The sequence below is a fragment of the Tauraco erythrolophus genome, chromosome Z (assembly GCF_009769465.1).
Source record: "Tauraco erythrolophus isolate bTauEry1 chromosome Z, bTauEry1.pri, whole genome shotgun sequence".
Classification (NCBI taxonomy): Eukaryota; Metazoa; Chordata; class Aves; order Musophagiformes; family Musophagidae; genus Tauraco; species Tauraco erythrolophus.
In genome coordinates this window covers 13,167,247-13,186,533 of record NC_141496.1, presented here as the reverse complement: position 1 = coordinate 13,186,533, position 19,287 = coordinate 13,167,247, and the positions used below count along the sequence as shown (strand labels likewise).

At 45.3% G+C, this 19,287-nt stretch overlaps 1 protein-coding gene across 1 annotated transcript in view; it reads left to right on the top strand.

The window, feature by feature from the left end:
• Window positions 1-483: 483 nt before the first annotated feature.
• Window positions 484-19,287, top strand: part of PDZD2 (PDZ domain containing 2) — a 144,223-nt gene continuing 125,419 nt past the window's right edge. The window contains exon 1 of the mRNA XM_086629575.1: window positions 484-962. Coding sequence (XP_086485701.1) covers window positions 484-962 — 479 coding nt within the window. The remainder of the gene's footprint in view (window positions 963-19,287) is intronic.

The following is a 19,287-nucleotide window of genomic DNA, read 5'->3' as shown; positions in this document are numbered from 1 at the left end:
GAAGGAGAGCGGCTCCGGCCGTGCGAGCCCGTCTTCAGGCTCCAGCCGCCGGCGGGATGCTAGGCTGAGGCCGTTGGATGCCTGCAGTGTTTTCGGCACTTCTAACCATGGTGTTTCCCCCATGCAGGACAAGACGGTGTGGTGACTGTGGTGGGAAGGAGACATCATTCCCAGCGGAGTGGAGACCCTGATGGCAGGCGTACCTGGATAGCCAGAGACGCTCCCCACTGCTTCATCCACCGACCTTTCTGTGGGGCCAGCTGTGGTGTGTTCACATCAAACATCCTGCCTTGACTGTACTTTTGGTCAGCTAGAGCCCAAAAAAACGTCCCTGTGAGATTAGATGTGACTTGCTTTGGACCTGCAGCCCCGCTCCAGCATGGCCCCAGGGACTGCAGGGAGCCAGAGTGGGCGACGGAGCCAAGGTCCAGGGAGCCGATCGGGGCTGGGGCTGCTGCCCTGAGCAGATGCACGGGGACAGCGATGCCCATCACACAGGACAACGCGGGGATCTTCCTCCCCCTCCTGTGCCAGTGGCTGCAGAACAGCCGTCGGGAGGGGGCCGAAGGCACCGAGCAGCAGCTCTGCCGCTCGGCCGTCCAGAAGCTGAGTGAGTACATCCAGCTCAACTTCTCTGTGGATGAGAGCAAACTGCAGCCAGGGAGCTGTGGGACTTCGGATACAGAGATCTGCACTGTGTACCTGGCCCAGGAGATGAGGAAAACTGAGGTTCTTGGGTTGAGTTTTGGGAACATCCCCTCTCTGGGGGACTACGGGGAGAAACGTCGGGCAGGGAAGAAGAGGAAGGGGCATAAGGGGCCGGTGCTCGACGTGGGGTGCATCTGGGTGACGGACTTGAAGAAAAACAGCCCAGCTGGGAAGTGTGGGAGAGTGCGCCTGAAAGACGAGATCCTTTCCCTGAACGGCCAGTTAATGGTCGGCGTGGACGTCACCGGAGCGAGGTAAGGGTGGAAGAGCAGCTGCCGGCGGCCGCCTGTAGCAACACGTGGTGCAGGTCACAGTCGATACGGATTTGTGCCTGAGAGCAGAGGTTTTGACCTCTGCTTTCCAGCCCCCAGGAGAGGTCTGTGTTCCTTCTTAAGGTCTGTCAAAAATAAGTCACAAAAGCGAATCGATAATTAGCCCACGTTTGCTGCTCACACATCCACTGGAAAATTTTGAGAGGTCATTGTGTCAAAAAGTAGCATTCTGTAAGCATTGGAGGGTATCCATTAAAACAGGAGTCTTCCTGGATTTGGATAAAACTAGGTTTTTTTTATGTAAAAATGAACACAGACTCAGCATTTTTTTACAGGTGCATCTTATTTTTGTTGAATCGTTTTGAGTTGAGGGAAGGGAAGGGAATTTGTTGAATCGTTTGATTCAACAAAATTTGAGTTGAGGGAGGGAAGGGATTTTGTTGAATCGTTTTGAGTTGAGTTGAGGGAAGGTTTTTTGACAGTTAAATGTTGTCTGAGACTTTTTCAAAGCAAGACGTTTTTGTGTTTTCCAGATTGGAACAACTTCATTTTAATAAATTCCCTTTGACTTTATTGCATTTGCTCTCCTTTGCTGTCTCCTGTCCCTGAAAACTTGAAACGTCTAAGAGTTCAAATCAGAAATGAAGGTTCTTGCAATGATACAGATTATTCTTGCTATTTTATTTCAGCTGCTGCATGCTGTGAGATCAGCTATTGGCCCAGCTTTGCTCTTTGTGGGCTGGCAGACTGGCTCACGTTTGCCTTTGCAAAAGCAAACACCTTTCTCTGATAAAGATGAGGATGCAAATGTTCATTCATACCTGAGGTTGCAACATACCAGAGAACACGAAATCCTCCCCTGCTTGCCAAAGGGAGCTCATGTTGTGGATGGACAGTTTTGGAAACAAAACACTAGTGAAGTGGCCCTTCTTTAAAAAGAAACTGTCCAACTGCAGCCTGGGTAATCCAGCACGTTTCATGGACCTTGGGAGTAATATGCCATTTTAGACCAGCTGAGAAGGTGCTCCGGCAAGTGAGACTTGCAACAGGTATATTGGTACTGTGGCAGTATCAGTCAGTGGCACCCTCAGGTTTGAGAGGTTTTGTGGCAAAAATCAGTTAGTTTGCTGCTTCCCCCTTGCTACATGTCACCATTCCTAAAATTTGTGAGAATTGATTGCTGTGGACAGCAATGGTGTTATCTTATTATTAATGCATAATGAAAGATAATACCCAATGGAGTCCAAAATGTTTGGATAAAATATGTTCTTTTTATTCTAGCCCCGATGTCTTCATTTTGGAGTTGTTCCTTTTGGAAAGCTCTCTTATTAGACCAGCAAGCTGTGACTGCTGCTAATGAGAATCAAGCACTCCATTTTTCTTAGTGGAGGGTTTTTTCTGGCCATTTTAAAGGCAGAGTTTTGGTGGTACAGGGCCAGTGTCATTGTTCATAAGATCCTGTTTTAGAATATTCTACATCCGATTTAGGCCAAAATTTAGGACATCTCTTAGTCAAAAGCTGATTTATTTTCAGCATCCAAAGCATCCTTGCCTAACTAACTGTCAACTGCTATTTGACAAGGGTGGTGTTGATGGGTGACTGTTTGGGACCTTGAGGACACTCTCAGTTTAGACTGCTTGGTTTTGCCTCTCAGGGAGCTGACTGGTAGCTCCAACCCCATGTTATCACCTTATTCATCTGATCTGCTTCAGGATGGTTTGAGAGTCCTTCAGTAGGTTTCTCTGTTGGGGTGCTCAGAAGGGAGATAATTCTGCATAGGTTTATAATAGGCTGAAAGACAACGTCAGTTTGCCTTTTGGGAAGCCTGTTTCAAAGAAGCAGCCTTCTAGAGTGTTTCCATATTGCTGCTATGAGCAGAGCCCATTCCACACGGCTCTTCAAGGTGTTGGAGCAGACAGCACATTGAATAGTAGTCCTGGCTCTATTTCTGTCTGCCTAATTATTCTCTGGCTGGGTGAGAAACTCTTCCAGATTGACACTAAGTGGTGTGAGTGCTGTGACTTGCAGTGTGACAATACTTTGTGTAGGCTATGCATGATCAGTGAAATTAAAATTCTGCCTGTAGTTTCTGTAGCACCAGGCTGGATTGAGCAAGCAAGACCACTGATTGCATATCTGTTCCTTGCCTGCCAAATGTGCTAGGGCAGCCCCATCTTGCCTGGTAAGCATGTTGTGGTCCGCACTAGTGTTTTAGGGAATCTGCTGATTTTTTTCCGTAACAGTGGGGAATGTAACAGGTACCTGGGGACCCTGGACACAGAGCAGAGGGTCATATCACTCTGCCACTTTCCTGGGGGTTACCACCCCTGCAGCAGGGCCGCCAGAAGCGTGTCCATGTACCTACACTTTGAGTCATTTCCAGCTCCATTCCACTACGAAAACCTTCCCTGCACCAAGAGGATAAGCCAATACACTGGGCAGTGGGAAAGGAGAGGTTGGGGTACATGGTTCCTTCTGCTGGCTGTCCTATGGGTGGCCAGTCTCTAGAGGATGTAGGGGCAGGCAGCTGAAGCCATAACAGTCTGGGCATCTCTGGACAGATTGGCTTAAATTGGGCACCCCTGGATAGATTTCACTCTTTCAGCACCTGCCTGGTGTAGGTCCTGTGCCTACAGGTCCTCAGGTCCCGGAGCAGTGATAGGGTCAGACACAGTGCAGAAGAGCAGCTCGCCACTTCTTGGAGGAGCCGGCTGCGGGTACCATTCATCTGTCTCTCCCTGCGAAGGAAGTTGAATCTGGTTTGTCTTCTTTAAAGAAAAGATATTTTTTAAATCCCACCTGACTGCCATGTAAACAGCAGAAACAGGTTGATTATTGCTGAGCTTATGTCTTTTTTTTTCTTTCTTTTCATTTAGAGAAACATTATGCAGTAATATGATCATCAAAGCTTTTTGCTTAACAGGGTATTATTACATTAGAGAGGAACGATGTAGGTGGTGGCATTTTTGGTGATGTTAGTGACTGAGGGAAAATTATTGCTGTCTTCAGAGTCAGAAAATTGTGTGTGTCTATCAAACACAATTGCAGGGAAATGAGCTGTATTGGAGTACTGAATAAAGGTTAGTCAAAACTCTGCATTTTTATTTATCTTCTGTCTATACAACTGTATCTCCAAAACACATGGGTTATGTTCCCCAGACAACAACTTCCTATGTTTTTTGGAACTACTCCTCTCATTTTGGGCTATTACTCATTTACTGGAGGGAGGCTGTTAGTATTCCTGCAGATGACAGATGAATCCTTCATTTCTTGAGCATGACTGAATGGGGCTGCATTGAGCAAGTCCTGGGAGGATTGCAAAAGAATTATTTTGTCATGAATATCATTCTGTTTGAAATATTTGATTGCAAATTTCATCAAGCATAGCTGCAGTGCTTGGACACAGCTACCACATACATCTAATCTTTAAAGCCAGTGCTGAATAGATTTCCAAATTCAAACTGTTTTTGAAGAAAGAGAGTAAGATACATTGCAAGTGATGACAGTATGGTATAAACATGAGATATTATTATAATTTTGTCATTGAGGAAATCCAACCGCTGCTTCAAAACACCATGTTCCTCATCTCCAAAAGTGACCAGACATCGTCATGTGCAGGAATACAGTCAGATAACTGGCTGGCTTCTTCTTAACCCACAACCTGGGGCTGCTTCCAAAAAATGAACAGAGAAGTGTTTTGACCGCCATACCTTTGCACAGTGTTTTCTTTGCACAGTGAGTCTCTCCGCCTCAGCCAGTGTCCTGGGGGAGTTGCTGGGACTCCTCCCCAGCACAAGACACAGCATGCCAAATTCCAGGGAAGTAAGTTTATTTTCAAGGATGCTGTGAAAGACCTTCAGAAATCAGATGTGCCATGGAGAGCAGAGCTTTAAGTGCCACTACTGAAGGCAAAGCTTTGACCTTACCTGAAGTTGGGGGTTTCCAGCAGAGCCAAGGTCTTTTCTGAGTGCTTTCTGCTGCTGCACATTGCATCCACGTGCTCCAGGATAGCTGGAAGTATGAAGGTAACATCCTGGTCCTCCTAGCAGGTCAATGCTATTAGTAGTTGCTTGATACACAGACATCTTAAACATAGTTCTGCTTCTCTGTAACTGCTAGCAGCTGATTACAGAGCACAATACTGAATGTCTAACCAAATTACAGGTCTCAAAATGTGCAAAGCACTTTGTGCTGCTTGCCTGTGGCAGTCAATAACAGTCCTGGGCTCAGCTGGATGAAATCTTGAAATTCTGTATCAAAAAGGTCCTTGCTGGTGCTGGAAAGCCAATATGCAGTCCCTGGCCTTATTTGGAGCCAAATTCTGCTCTGAACAGTGGTCTTCAGGAGAGTGGTCTTCTTCTTTGCCCCCTCATTGGGAGCCCTGCACACAAGGAGGTGCGGAGTGGTACCTCTGCTGAGGGGATGGGAACGGAGCAGGGGCCTTTGCTGAGTCTGAGTAAAGCTCAAAAATGTGACAGTGTGGTTTTGAAAACTGATGTTTCAGAAGAACACACCTTTCAAGGTACTTTTTATTGAGCTCCCCAGTCCTCAGAAGTTTGGACTGAATGATTTTTTATCATAAACAGCTTTGCCCCTGCAATAGAAGAAGGATTTTCTGGTTGGGAAGAAAATCTCCCCCTGAACGTGGTGACTCTTTGATATCAAAGTGCCATGCTCCCATTTTCTGTTTTTCATGGGGTGCTGCTTCCTGCCGCGCTGCGGTGAGACTGCCAGCACCGGAGGCTGGCTGTCCTCGCCATGGCCGCTTTGTCCCCGCACTGGCAGCTTGGCTTGTCTCTGAAGCATCTGCAGGATTTTGTAGCATTGTGCTACTCAGTGGTGGGTTCAAAACACTTACAGGTGCTCTGACTGGTGTGCAGGGATGGCATGCTGTGGGGACAAGAAGCAAAAACTGTGCTTCCTCTGCTCATCAGAGGTATTCAAGGTATTGGAGGTGTTCAAGGCCAGGTTGGATGAGGCTTTGAGCAACCTGGTCTAGTGGAAGGTGTCCCTGCCTGTGGCATGGAGGGTTGGAACTAGATGATCTTTAAGGTCCCTTCTAACCCAAACCATTGTATGATTCTATGATTCCATGATTCTGTGATTAGCTGGGGCTCTTAGTTTAAGTTTTAGATAATAAATCTGTTCTTTAGTAGAGTCAGGAGTTAGGGTGTATGAATGCCCGTATTATGGTGAAAAGGGAGGTTTTCAGGTTTCTGTGTTTGTAATGGGCCCATATTTCTCTACAAGTTATTGTGGATTTATTTTCCACTCGGCAGAGCAATGTCCTTTATATATTCTTTCTCTTAGGGAAAAATCACCCCAAGAAAAACTATCCCTGGTCATCGCAGGAAGCTTTGTCTCACCCCGCAATCCCACGTCAGGTTGCGTGGATCGATTGCTCTGTTTTGCTGTGTTTCCTCACCTCCTTCCTAAAGCAAAAGTGCTGCCAACACAAAGTGCTGCTCAGTATAAGCAGCTGCTTTGCCTGGTGTTAGCAGGACCTTCTCTTTGTTATGTTCATAAGAAAATATTTTTGTTTTAATAGGAAAACAAATGGAAATGTATCCTGGCCCCTTGCCCTTGGCCAAGGGGCAAACATTTCTGTGGGAGCTCCTTGTTAAAATATTAACAGCACTGACTACATGGAGGAAAACAAACACAGTGGTCCTGGAGATTGCAGCCTCCAAATACAATCTTGGGGAATAGATTTCTCATAACTGACCTAAAAAATACTCTCGACCTATTGTGGAGTTGAATTAATGTATTTTCTTATATCATATTACCGATCTTCATGCTGCTAAGTGATGGATCAGGGCGCAGAGGCTGAGACCTGGGGCTTGTTATCGTGGGCATGGATGGGAGGTGTAGGCTGACATGCCCTCCGAGCTGCCTGGTGCGTGAGTCCTGCAGATGGGAAATAAGCAGCACGTAGGGATCTTGGCTGAGGGTTTTCTTCTCCAGTTGAGCTGCTGTGAGCGGGGAGACAGTGAATGTGTGCTCAACCTGTGCAAAAGGAGAGGAAAGCCTATGGATGTCTAACAGACACAGCGTAAGTCTCACTGTGCTCCTGAAGCCGTGTATGCTGGAGCATGGACCGCCCTCTGAAGCACAGCTGCTGTATTTTAAGCTGATAGTGGATATTAATTCCCCTGTTATAAACATAACGGGACTAAGAAACTAAGAAAGAGATGTTTTTCTTCCCTTCTTTTATGTCTTCAGGAAAGGTATGAGCAGACTTAGCCACACGTGTTAAGAAATAAATTGCTCTGAAGAAATGAGCTTTATCTCAAATCCTCTCTCAAGAGCCAAAGACTTCAGCAGAAGGTCACTAATCCCCAGACTCGGCAGAGATCATTTAGCTTGTTTGTCCTATTTGCTTTATTAACCTGAACGTGAGTTCACTCTGTTTCCCCTCCACACCCTTTGGTTCCTGCCTTCCCTCTCAACCTCCTTGCGCTGAGCCTAGCCTCTGTGGAGGCAAAATCCCTTCCCTTGTAGCAATGGTCATTTGCAGCATCCCACCACTACAGCTGCCTCTTCAAAGCACTTTCCAAGATCTTCATCCTCCTCAACTTTTCATCTTGTATATCTTCTTGCTCAGCTCAGTTTTATCTAAATACATGAAAGACAATAGAGAGACTCCCACTGATTTAAATGCCTCATGTCATGGATGTGTTTGCCTGTTTGTACCAAAATTTTGGGAGCAATATGCTTGTTGCTGCCTTCTACACACTGTTGCGACTGAACAAGAGAGCTGCCCTCTCTCAGTCAAAAGCATGATCCCCAGAAGGCATACATGTATAATTAGGCCAGGACCACCTGCAGCAAACGCTCCCCAGCCCCAGCTCCACTTGCTTTCTTTTCAGAGGGATTGCATCAGGCTTGAAAAGACTTGGACAGAGGTTGATGATGTTGCCTTAGGAGGCCTAAGAGCTTCAGAGGTTAGGAAGTAGGTTGTCCTGGACTTTTTTTGAGTGCTTTTGTTTGGTTTTGTTAAGCTATGAAAGCTCTGCTTGCAGGGCTGTACCTTGTTGCCAAATGCATGGCTGTGCATCTCCATTTAGTGTGCTGTTCTGACCGCGCTGTAATTACAAGAGAATAAGCCTACTGTTTGGGAGGGAGCTCTGCCCTCCCCGCTCATCTACTGCGGGAACAGCCTGGTTTGGCGAATCAGCCTCGTCATTTATCCCTGATGCCAAAGTTTCCATCCTGAGCAGGATTTTCAGCCTCGCGCGCAGCAAGCATCCCATGCTCTCAGGTCATCAGGAAGCACAGCCGGGATGCAACAGAACTTAACTAATTGGCAAACCGCTGGAACACACAAAAGAGGGTCACTTTTTTCCACCACCCAGACAAGGAGCAGGTGAGGCCTTCAGCCACAGCAGCGCTTATTTTCGCAGCCTCTCCAGCAGTGCATTTGCTAGCGCAGCACAGTGTTTTAGCCATCAATAATTAAAAAGAGAGACGTTCAAAAACATGAGCAAGGAACATTTTGTGCCCATTATTCTTGCTCCCTCTATAATGCTTGTGCCCTTACACACCAATTTGCAATGTGCAGTCATTCACAGTGTCTCTTCTAATCTGTAAATGTGAATCTCTCTTCATATTCAGGGAGTCCAAAGTTTTTCAAAAAGTAGGCAGTGGGCTAAAGACTGATTTCCATGAGACAGCAGCACCAAGCTGCTGCAGGAGGAGGAGGCCACTGCAGCCAGGTTACTGGGTTGCTATGAGATACATGGCAGGTTGTTCTTTCCCACCAGTACCGACTGATGGGCCATGAGTCCTGGAAAGGCACAACCTCTCCAGTCTTCATTGACATGTTTTTTCTCATAGCATTGGGCTAAGCAAGCGGCGTTCCCATTCTCAGAAGGGTTCCAGGGCTGTTCTGCAGGGAGGTGATGGTTGTATCTTCTCACCATCTTCATATGCCTTTGGGTGTGATGGTTATTGTCCTGGAAGATGCACTAGGACTGAGCTGTGACCCTCCAGAGCTAAAAGCATTAACGGTGGTGGCAGCTTAAAACCTGCTTATCCTCTGTCACTGGCAATCCAGCTTGCCTTGGAAAGGACAGGAACGGAGAGCGTTGAAAGGTGCTGAACAGGAGATGGTTTCACAGGCAGAGGCTGTGCTTGACATCAGCCTCAGAGAGACAGCTTATCAACATGAACCTGCCATCTACGGACATAAGTGAGAGGATAAATATGAGAAACGTTGGTGCGATCAGCAGAGAGGAAGGTATATAACTCCAGAGACAGCTGCTGCGTTGAATGGCTTTGAGGCCAGGCTTTTTTTTTTTCCCGTGGAAAACTCATTGCTTTTCTTATCTGATGTGACACTTGCTTCCAGCTCCGAGCCGTATCACATGCTCCTTGAAACTTATTTTTCTGTCTCCTTTCTGTCAGATGTAGGCTAAGACAGGAAGGGCTTATGTATCAATCTCAGGCTCTGCAGCTTTACTCACCGTCCTTGCTGCTTTCTCTGGATGAAATGTATGATGCTCAGTAAGATCATCTGGGCCTCTGAAGGGAAACACTTTTACCAGACCAGTACCAGCAAAAAGATAAGTTGGCAGACACTGCCAGAGGTTTGGGGCAGCTCAGGAAGACTTCTACCTGCTGAGAGAGGACAAGAGTAGGGCAAATGTGATTATTAGCAGGAAACTTCACCCTAGAGCATCCCAACACTCAGGAAGCCCAGCTAGGCTGAAGGCTCTGTAATGAAACTGTGAGAAACTAGATGTGGATGGAAAATGGGTTCAAGCTTTTTCAAAATGCAGCAGAACTGTTGAAACCTGATTGAAGGAGATTATTGTTTCTGCTGATGCCTGAGACTTGTTGATACTGTTTAAAAAGGTGCCAAAGTCTTTTTTTTCCCTTTTCCATACTACGCATTACAGATAACTGGATGACCTTCAAAAAAAAAAAAAAAAACTGGCAAAATTAAAAGTCGCTAAACAGAGCAACCATTTTAACTGTTTTCCTGGTCTGTTCCTTATCATTGGAATGGGTTCAGGCTAGCAGAGTAACTATTTGATGAAACAAAAGTCAGCAATGTCCCCCTCCTTGTCCTCAGACACATTGACCAGCGGCTCTTTGTGCTGTGATAACTGAAGAATTACAAAGTGCTTGCCAATTTTTCATAGCCTGGGCTATTTTTGTTCTGGTAGTGAAGAGAAAAACACGGAGATGTCATAACCAGTAAACTTGATGGTGTCATCTACCTGAACACTGAGCCTAGACAGTGGGAAAATGAGCTAGAAGTTGGGGAATTCTGTCTTGAAAACTCACAGATGATAAATGGAGCCAAACTGGTATGTGAAATTCTCACTGAAATTGGTTTATAACAAACACACTAATTGTTCTTCTCAAAATGACGCTTCATATTTTCACCTGTAGAGAAGTTCTGCTAGAACACAAATTTTTCTTGATTTCCTCTAGAGGGCAATGTCATATAAATATTTTAAACAATTTTTGGATTATGTCAACCGGGAATTTAGCCTGCCTTATCCAAGAATTCATAAGACAGCAGTGAATATTGTTTCTTTAAGTGCTTTTAGGGTATGTATATATGTAACATAATTACTGTAATTGTTTTTTGGGCTTGTTCAGTGCAGTAGCTAAACCCTTTAAGGAGCCCAGAAACATGTTTTGCATTTTGGGGAGATTTGCCTATGCTGGAATGCAGAGAGGGAGCTGCTCATGAAGACCTAACTCTTCCCTTATACCTGTGCAGCTAGGACTTTCAGGAGATTCTCCTTATTTAACATGCTGCAAAAGAGATAGTAACTGAGTCCTTGAGAATGAAGTTACCAGTTGCGGTAGTTGATGTTTGTAGCTGGAACGGAATGGTTTTGTGCTATTACTCATTTCCCTAAGATTTTAGGTATTCCCAAATTCATCAATTGTATTTACTTGTTTGATGGATGTTAGTAACAGCCCAATTTTCAAATTAATTGTCCATATAAACTAAACAGCTGCTAAAATTAGTGTGATTCAAAGGCAGCCAGTCTGGTCCTTAATAATTGATCTTAAGGGATATTGTCTCCTATTTTCAGTCACTGTAGTGTAAAAAATGGCAAATATGGATAAAGGTTGTTTTGTTTTCCTTAAAGATCAGATGTATAATTTGAAACGTGCTTACATGTGCACAAACCTCTTTTTTGTTGTCTCTATCATCATCTTCTTCCCTTCCCCCAGACCAACACTACCAAAAGGGAAATTTGCTCTTAACTTCCCAACATGAAAATGGCTTTAGGAAAATCCTTTTAGAATTAGTTTCCTTTCCCCTCCTGACAATGACTAGTCCTCTGGAGCATCACCATAATGGCCTTATTGGATTAACTTGCAAATCCCATATGTTTCCTGAATTTGTGGGTTAACATTCTTTGTAAAATATCTCTTCCAAAAAAGTAATGGGCAATCTGCAGTCGCCAAGTTCTCTAAACGAATAAACCTGTTTGTTTGTTTTTCCCCCAACAGGAAAAGCAATTAATTAAACACTTATTCCCAAAAGTGCTCTATTTGAAAACAAGGGCCTGTGAATAAAAAGAGCTGCAGTTGTATGGGCTTCAAAGCCAAGCAGTCACTAGGTAGCAAAGCAGGATTTGCCGTCTACTTTTGAGTAATAGGAGCTCCGAGGAAAATCTGAAGACACAGCTCTTCTGTAGCCTCTGTAAGTTAAATAGGTGGGTACTGCTTTTTCATTGCTGCTGCAGGCCAGGCAGGACTTTCATGGTTTTAAATCCCATCTTAACAGAAATATGGTAAGGAGTTTGTAGATTTTAAGCTTCTGGGAAAACTTTTTAGAGACACTAGTGGTGACTAAATATTCTTAGTTTCATTTCTCATGCCACATGAATCTGATAAATAGCTTCAGGTTTGAACCCTGTATTCATCGCCACCTTGGTTTAGGGCTCGTGTGTGCATCTTGCTGGCTCTAAGGTATCTGACAGCTTAATGCTTAATCACGGGGGATTCCTTGCCTTTGGCTGGAAGAAGCTATGTTTGGGGCTGCAGGTGCGTGGGGAGGTTGATTCATGCTGAGCTGGGATCTCTGTATGTAGGTAGCCCTGGGAATGTCACGCTTGCATAGCAACAGGACCTGAAGGTACTGCCAAACGCTCAAGACTTCGTTTCCTCCTGCTCACCCTCTCTGCCTTCCTTGCTGACGAGTGATCTGAAGTGCAGCTTTCTTGCACAGAAAAACAAAGCTATGCCTGAAGTCTCTGACAATACCGTTAACACTGTGGGCTTTGGTGGAATTGCTTCCCTCTTGCCTCTGTGGAAATGGAGATACTCTGCCTTCCAAATTTCTTACCACCGCTCTGTATCTGACCCAGAAATACACAAAAATTGTCTCTTCTCTGATCTGTTTTTTGATCATTGCCTGCATTCAGAAAGTAAGTGGTATGTACAGCAGAGCAGAAAATTATTCAGTAAACTAGCCAATTTCATCAGGATGAGCTGTGTGGTTAAAATAAATCGGATTTCCATAATTCACCAGTTATACTGGGGAGAAAGACATAATAATAGTTAAAAAAAGTGAACGGACGCGAAATGGATCAGAATTTAATGGCTGGTGCATGGAATTCAAAGTCAGCAAGCGTTTTCTGCAGGGCTCTGCCTTTAAATGGACTCTGTTTTAAATAGTGTATGAGAAAGGCAGAATCTCGTTGCTTTATTAGAAATATTTTGTGACTCAAATGCTTTCTCTGATGACCCAAGAATCAAATTATAAACTGTGGAAATGAGTTTAAGGAGCATCAGCATTAAAAAAAAAATCGTGCAAGTTAGTAGAGAAGTAAACATCTGTCTTGAGAGAGGTGGATTTCAGAAGAGTGTGGAAAACAAAAGAGGTAAAAGACAAGAGGGTAGAAAAAAAATAGAATGGAAGAAGGACTTGGAAATTCATTAATTCTGGCTGGCTGAATAATAATCAAAAGTGTTTTATCTAATATGTAATTAAATTAGGTATAATTATCTGTTAAAACAGTTCAGCCAGCTCTGAATTAACCAAGGAAACCGATCCTGAGTCCAGGTGTCAGCTCCCATACTCCCCGAGGTTTTCCCAGCCTCAAGGATATTCTCTCATTTAATGATAGTATCAATAATAGAATTAAAGAATACAAGGAGGCATATTCTCCCTTTTTTATACAGTCTCCACTGGCACCCACTGGCCATGTACTACATTAGAGGAGTCGTGCGTGACTCGGTGAAGCCAACTCAGGATCTCCTTTAGATTAAAACATGTCATATACCTTGTTCTATACTGAGTTATAAGCTGGCATAAGAATCCAGCACGAACCCAATGTGAAGAACTTGTTTAAATTCCGTGTGAAGTTCTGCCTTCTTCCCATACGAGTGGCATTTGCTACTTGCTTGTAGTTCACGGTGCTTTCTGCAGCGAGCCCGTGCTGGTTGCCTGATTTACCTTCCGTTTCTCTTCTGCATGCTTCTATTTTAAGTCATTTACTCATAAGTTATGTCTGCATAAACTGTGTATGACTTGGAGCTAACTCCTGTCAGAGTCTTACAGCCTAATGGATAGCACGTGTGGACTCAAGAAGTGTTGGGTCCTGGTCAAGCCTCCTCTCCCTGCTGTGAACCGGTCACGGCACTGGTGTCAGGGAGGTGATGACAGCAGATCACTTTCTGCAGGTGCCTGAGCTCTCCGGGAGAAGAGCACTTCATTAAATGCTGAGTTTTACTGTGGAACGTTTCTTTCCAGCTACCTGCATGTCTGTTGGAGGGTTATAAAGTCAGAGCAGCTTCATAAGGGCTAAAATTCTTTAAAATACCTGTTTCTGCAGAAGTACGTTTGAGCAATACAAATAAGCCCTGGTTTACGAGATACCTGCCTGGTTATGAATTTAGCCACTATCCAGTCTTCCCAAGTGTCTCCAAGAGGCGTCAGTGTAAACAAGTGAGACTTACTTACCTGTAGGGTTTTGCTAGAATAATGACAGAATGGAAAAACTGAATTCTGTTTTTTTCTGAGGCCTTGAAGCCAAAACACTGTCCTTTTCTGCACCTAGCACAGGCTTTCCAAAAAGAAAAAGAATAACCTTGTTTTTGTTGTGGTGCCCCAGCCAACATGCAGCTGAAGTTTGATTTCCAGATATGGTATTTGAGGTTTGTTGTGAAGTGAGAAGGTCCAAAGCCAAGCCTGCTAGAGCTGCCAGTTTTCTGGTTGGAGCGATCGCTCCAGTTGATAAAACTTTGCATATTATATACTCACAGGGTTATCTTTTAGAGCTGAATCAGTGCAAAAGTCTAGCAGGGCAGCTCTGGGTGTGGGATGTGTGTTTACTGGGGAAAAAGGAGCCACTTTGGGACTTTATTGGAGAAAATGTGATGAAATCGTTTCCTGTTCAATGCAACTCTTAAATGGTGAGAACTTCCTTGCAGGTATAAACAGACTCCTTGGGAAGGAACTGAGCTGAGGAGGAACCAGTATCGGTGTCAAGATAAGCACACAAGAAAAAGAAAAATAGGATTAAATATAACCATGTAATTCATCTCATGGCTACATAGTGGGAACAGTCTGGTAATGCTGGGAGCATCTTTCTGCCCCAGCCCCAAAACATAATCGTAGAACCATAGAATAGTTTAGGGCAGAAGAGACTTTGAAGATCCTTGAAGATCCAACAAAGAGAAAGTCAGGTAGGAACACCAGGAGGCCTGCATGGATGAACAAGGAGCTCCTGGACCAACTCGGACACAAAAAGAAGGCCTATAGGGGGTGGAAGCAAGGATGGGTAGCCTGGAAAGAATACAGAGCGATTGTCCAAGCAACCAGAGATCAGGTTAGGAAAGCTAAAGCCCTGATAGAGTTAAATCTGGCCAGGGACATCAAGAGCAACAAGAAAAACGTCTATAGATACGTCAGTGATAAAAAGAGATCTAGGGAAGATGTAGGTCCTCTCCAGAAGGAAACAGGGGACCTGGCTACCCGGATATGGAGAAGGCTGAGGTTCTCAATGACTTCTTTGCCTCAGTCTTCACTGGCAAGTGCTCCAGCGGCACAGCCCAAGTCACAGAAGGCAAAGGTAGGGACTGGGAGAATGAAGAACCGCCCACTGTAGGAGAAGATCAGGTCCAAGACCATCTTAAGAACCTGAAGGTGGACAAGTCCATGGGACCAGACGAGGTGCACCTGTGAGTCCTGAGGGAACTGGCAGATGAAGTTTCTAAGCCACTATCCATCATATTTCAGAAGTCGTGGCAATCTGGTGAAGTTCCCAATGACTGGAAAAGGGGAAACATAGCCCCCATCTTTAAAAAGGGGAAAAAAGAAGACCCAGGGAACTACAGGCCAGTCAGTCTCACCTCTGTGCCCGGCAAGATCATGGAGCAGATCCTTCTGGTGACTATGCTAAGGCACATAGAAAATAAGGAGGTGATTGGTGACAGTCAACATGGCTTCACTAAGGGCAAATCCTGCCTGACTAATTTGGTGGCCTTCTATGATGAGGTTACAGCATTGATGGATAGGGGAAGAGCAACTGACATCATCTACCTGGACTTATCCAAAGCATTTGATACTGTCCCACACGACATCCTTGTCTCTAAACTGGAAAGACATAGGTTTGATGGATGGACCACTTGGTGGATAAGGAATTGGCTGGATGGTGGCACTCAAAGAGTTGTGGTCAACGGTTCAATGTCCACGTGGAGGCCAGTGACGAGTGGTGTTCCTCAGGGGTCAGTACTGGGACCAGTGCTATTTAACATGTTTGTTGGAGACATGGACAGTGGGATCGAGTGCACTCTCAGCACGTTTGCCGATGACACCAAGCTGTGTGGTGTGGTCAACATGCTGGAGGGAAGGGATGCCATCCAGAAGGACCTTGACAGGCTGGAGAGGTGGGCCTGTGAGAACCTCATGAAGTTCAACAAGGCCAAGTGAAAGGTCCTGCACGTGGGTCGGGGCAATCCCAAGCACAAGTACAGGCTGGGAGGAGAAGGGATTGAGAGCAGCCCTGAGGAAAAGGACTTGGGAGTGCTGGTGGATGAGAAGCTCAACATGAGCCTGCAGTGTGCACTGGCAGCCCAGAAAGCAAATTGTATCCTGGGCTGTATCAGAAGAAGTGTGGCCAGCAGGTCGAGGGAAGTGATTCTGCCCCTCTACTCAGCTGTTGTGAGACCCCACCTAGAATACTGTGTTCAGCTCTGGAGTCCCCAACATAAGAAGGACATGGAGCTACTGGAACGAGTCCAGAGGAAGGCCACGAGGATGATCCAAGGGCTGGAGCATCTCTGCTATGAAGACAGGCTGAGAGAGTTGGGGCTGTTCAGCCTGCAGAAGAGAAGGCTCCGGGGTGATCTTATAGCAGCTTTCCAGTACCTAAAGGGGGCCTACAGAAAGCTGGAGAGGGACTTTTTGCAAGGGCGTGTAGTGATAGGACAAGGGACGATGGATTTAAACTGAAAGAGGGCAGATTTAGATTAGATATAAGGAAGAAATTTTTTACATTGAGGGTGGTGAGGCAGTGGAACAGGTTGCCTGGAGAAGTTGTGGATGCCCCATCCCTGGAAGTGTTCAAGGCCAGGTTAGATGAGGCTTTGGGCAACCTGGTGTAGTGGAGGGTGTCCCTGCCCATGGCCGGGGCGTTGGAACTAGATGATCTTTGTGGTCCCTTCCAACTCTAACCATTCTATGATTCTAGGATTCTATGATCATCGAGTCCAACCATTAACCTAACACTGCCAAGTCTACCACTAAGCCGTGTCCCTAAGCACCACATCTACATGTCTTTTAAATCCCTTCAGGGATGGTGACTCCACCACTTCCCTGGGCAGCCTGTTCCAATGCTTGACAACCCTTTCGGTGAATAAATTTTTCACAATATCCAATCTAAACATGCCCTGGCGCAATCTCTGTTCTCTCATGGTCATGTCACATGCGTCCACTTTGTTTTATGGTCTCCAGTTTGGCAGTCGGGGAGCCCACGGGAGATGTGCAGGGGTGGTGTGGGAGTTTCAGGTGTGGACACAGGGAGGAGGTTTGCGCTGCTGTTCATGTCGTCCAGGGATTTCTGTTTCTAGGGTTCCCCACACTCCTCTTGTAAGGACTAACTTCATACAGGGAATGGGACAAAAAAAGGTGAAGGCGAGCTGAGCTGAGGCTGAGGGTTTCCATCTTGGTCATGTTTTGCTGCCTGCTCTTTCAGCAGCATTCATCAAAGTAGCCTGAAAATTGTGTCCTGGAGAAATAGCTTGATTGAATATTTGAATTTTAAACTTACCATTGCTCTCATTTTTCGCCAGGTCAGCTGCATGTTGGAACTTTTAACCTTTAGATTGTGCCAATTGATCAAAAGGTTCCTGTGTAGTTACTGAGCTCTGATTTTTTTTTTTTTCAATTGATGGCAAAATCTGCTCCTGACTTGGGAAGAAGGCATGGAACGTTACCAAATGAAAGCCTGAAACCACAGAAGGGCATTTGTTGTTCATAATCCCCTTTCTCTTTCGGTACAATCAAAAAGCAAATTATTTTCCACCCCTTAGAAAACGACTTCACTTTTTTCTCAGACATTTTGCATAATCATTGAGGGAGAAGGAGGTGAATCCCAAAATATCAGGAAATTGAGGAGTGGTTCCTGATCTCCATATGTGTCAGCATTACACCAGGGTAACTCAATTAACTAAAGAGGTGACTCTTGGTTTATGACTATGTAAAAGGGGAATTGGCCCTGCAGAATGTGTTATTAAATACAGTCAGCTGCCACAGATTGATCCGAAAGAAAACGTCACCGCTCCAAAAAATTAACACGAAGCTAAAGACCAGTCATAAACCTCCGATCCAACAAGACACAGAGATATCCTAGTGAAAAATCCAAAAACGGATCAGAAATTTGAGAAAGATCCTGCCCATGGATCCCATAAGCACCATACCCAAGATCTGCAAACTGTTCCAGATCCCATTGATACGTGGTCTGGAGCCTGTAACAAAGACACGCTGGACCCATCCAGCTGAAGCAAGAAGCCATGCAGATTAAATTTGTATTAGCTGGAGCCTGTAGATTGCTTTAGCAAGCAAAATTGAGCCTGGGTGTTAAGATGATCTGGATCAAGAAATCCAAATTAGGTTTCTTCCTTAAAGAGAAATGAGCACATTTTGGCACTGGTTTTCTTAACGGTTTTAGAAAGAAAATATTTGGAAACAGATGCAGTATGTTTCTGTATATTAAATCCAGTCTGTGAGATAAAACTACTCTCTGTGACTGCACAGAATGGTCAGAAGACTCCTGGAACAAAATCCTTCCTAAATCTCATGTATGTTTTAAGGAAGTCTCTTGAAACATTAATAAGTGGGAGGCGGATGGCACGTTCTGACAAGCGGCGGGAAGTACGCGCAGATAAAATGCAGGATGGTTGGCGATGTTTAGAAAGCAAACAAGATCTAGGCTTCCACTTTAAATATCATAAGGTACAGAGCACAGCGTATTCCGTTAATGGAGGCTATTCTACCATAAAATGAGAGCCACATTTGGAACAATCTCTGCAGTCCTTGTTTAGGACACTGGGGAGAGTAATATAAAATGACTCCAGGGTGGAGCGCAGGTCGCTGGAGGGGGCAGCCTCTGCTGTAACCTACATTATTTTTGTAGTTAAAGAGAAGGGAAAAATGTTGCTTTGATGGGAAATCCTAGCGAACAGGCACATATGGGAAGCGTATTTGCCAGGAGGAAGTTAACCCCTGAACAGAGAGCTTGTGTAGCCCTACTCATTACCCAAGTCCTGCTAGCTGGGGTGCTGGCAGCGCAAGCAGTGCCGAGGCACTCTGCTCGGTGTTTGCAGAGGGGTAAAACGCTCTGTGCCCTGTTTTCTGTGAAAACACACCATGCTAGAGCTTGCATTGCTTCCCATGGAGGCATGTTTAAGCGTCTTGCTCCTCCGTCCCAGCGTGATTGCACAGTTGAGGTGGTGGCTGGGGCTGGGAAGCTGCACCAGTCTTCCTCTGCTCTGGTCCTTCTCTCTCTCGTCTTTCACCTTATCTCCTTCATGTTTTCTGGGATGTGTGGTGGTGTCCCGTTTCACGTCTGGGTTAAATCACTTCCAACACTGCAAGTTGTGGAGGCACACTGGAGGCACCCTCCTGGAGCAGATTGTCAGCAACATTGTGATGGGGTAGTTGATCTCTTGGCCAAATTAATCTTCTCCAGTAGCTCTGGAAATCCCAGGATGAGGCATGGGCAGTAGCAGGTGTGCAGAGCCCTCCCATCCCACAGCAGCACCTTGCTGCCTCTAGCCAGTGGCTGGTGGGTTTTAAGTACGTTTTTCCCCTATCTTTTGACCCTT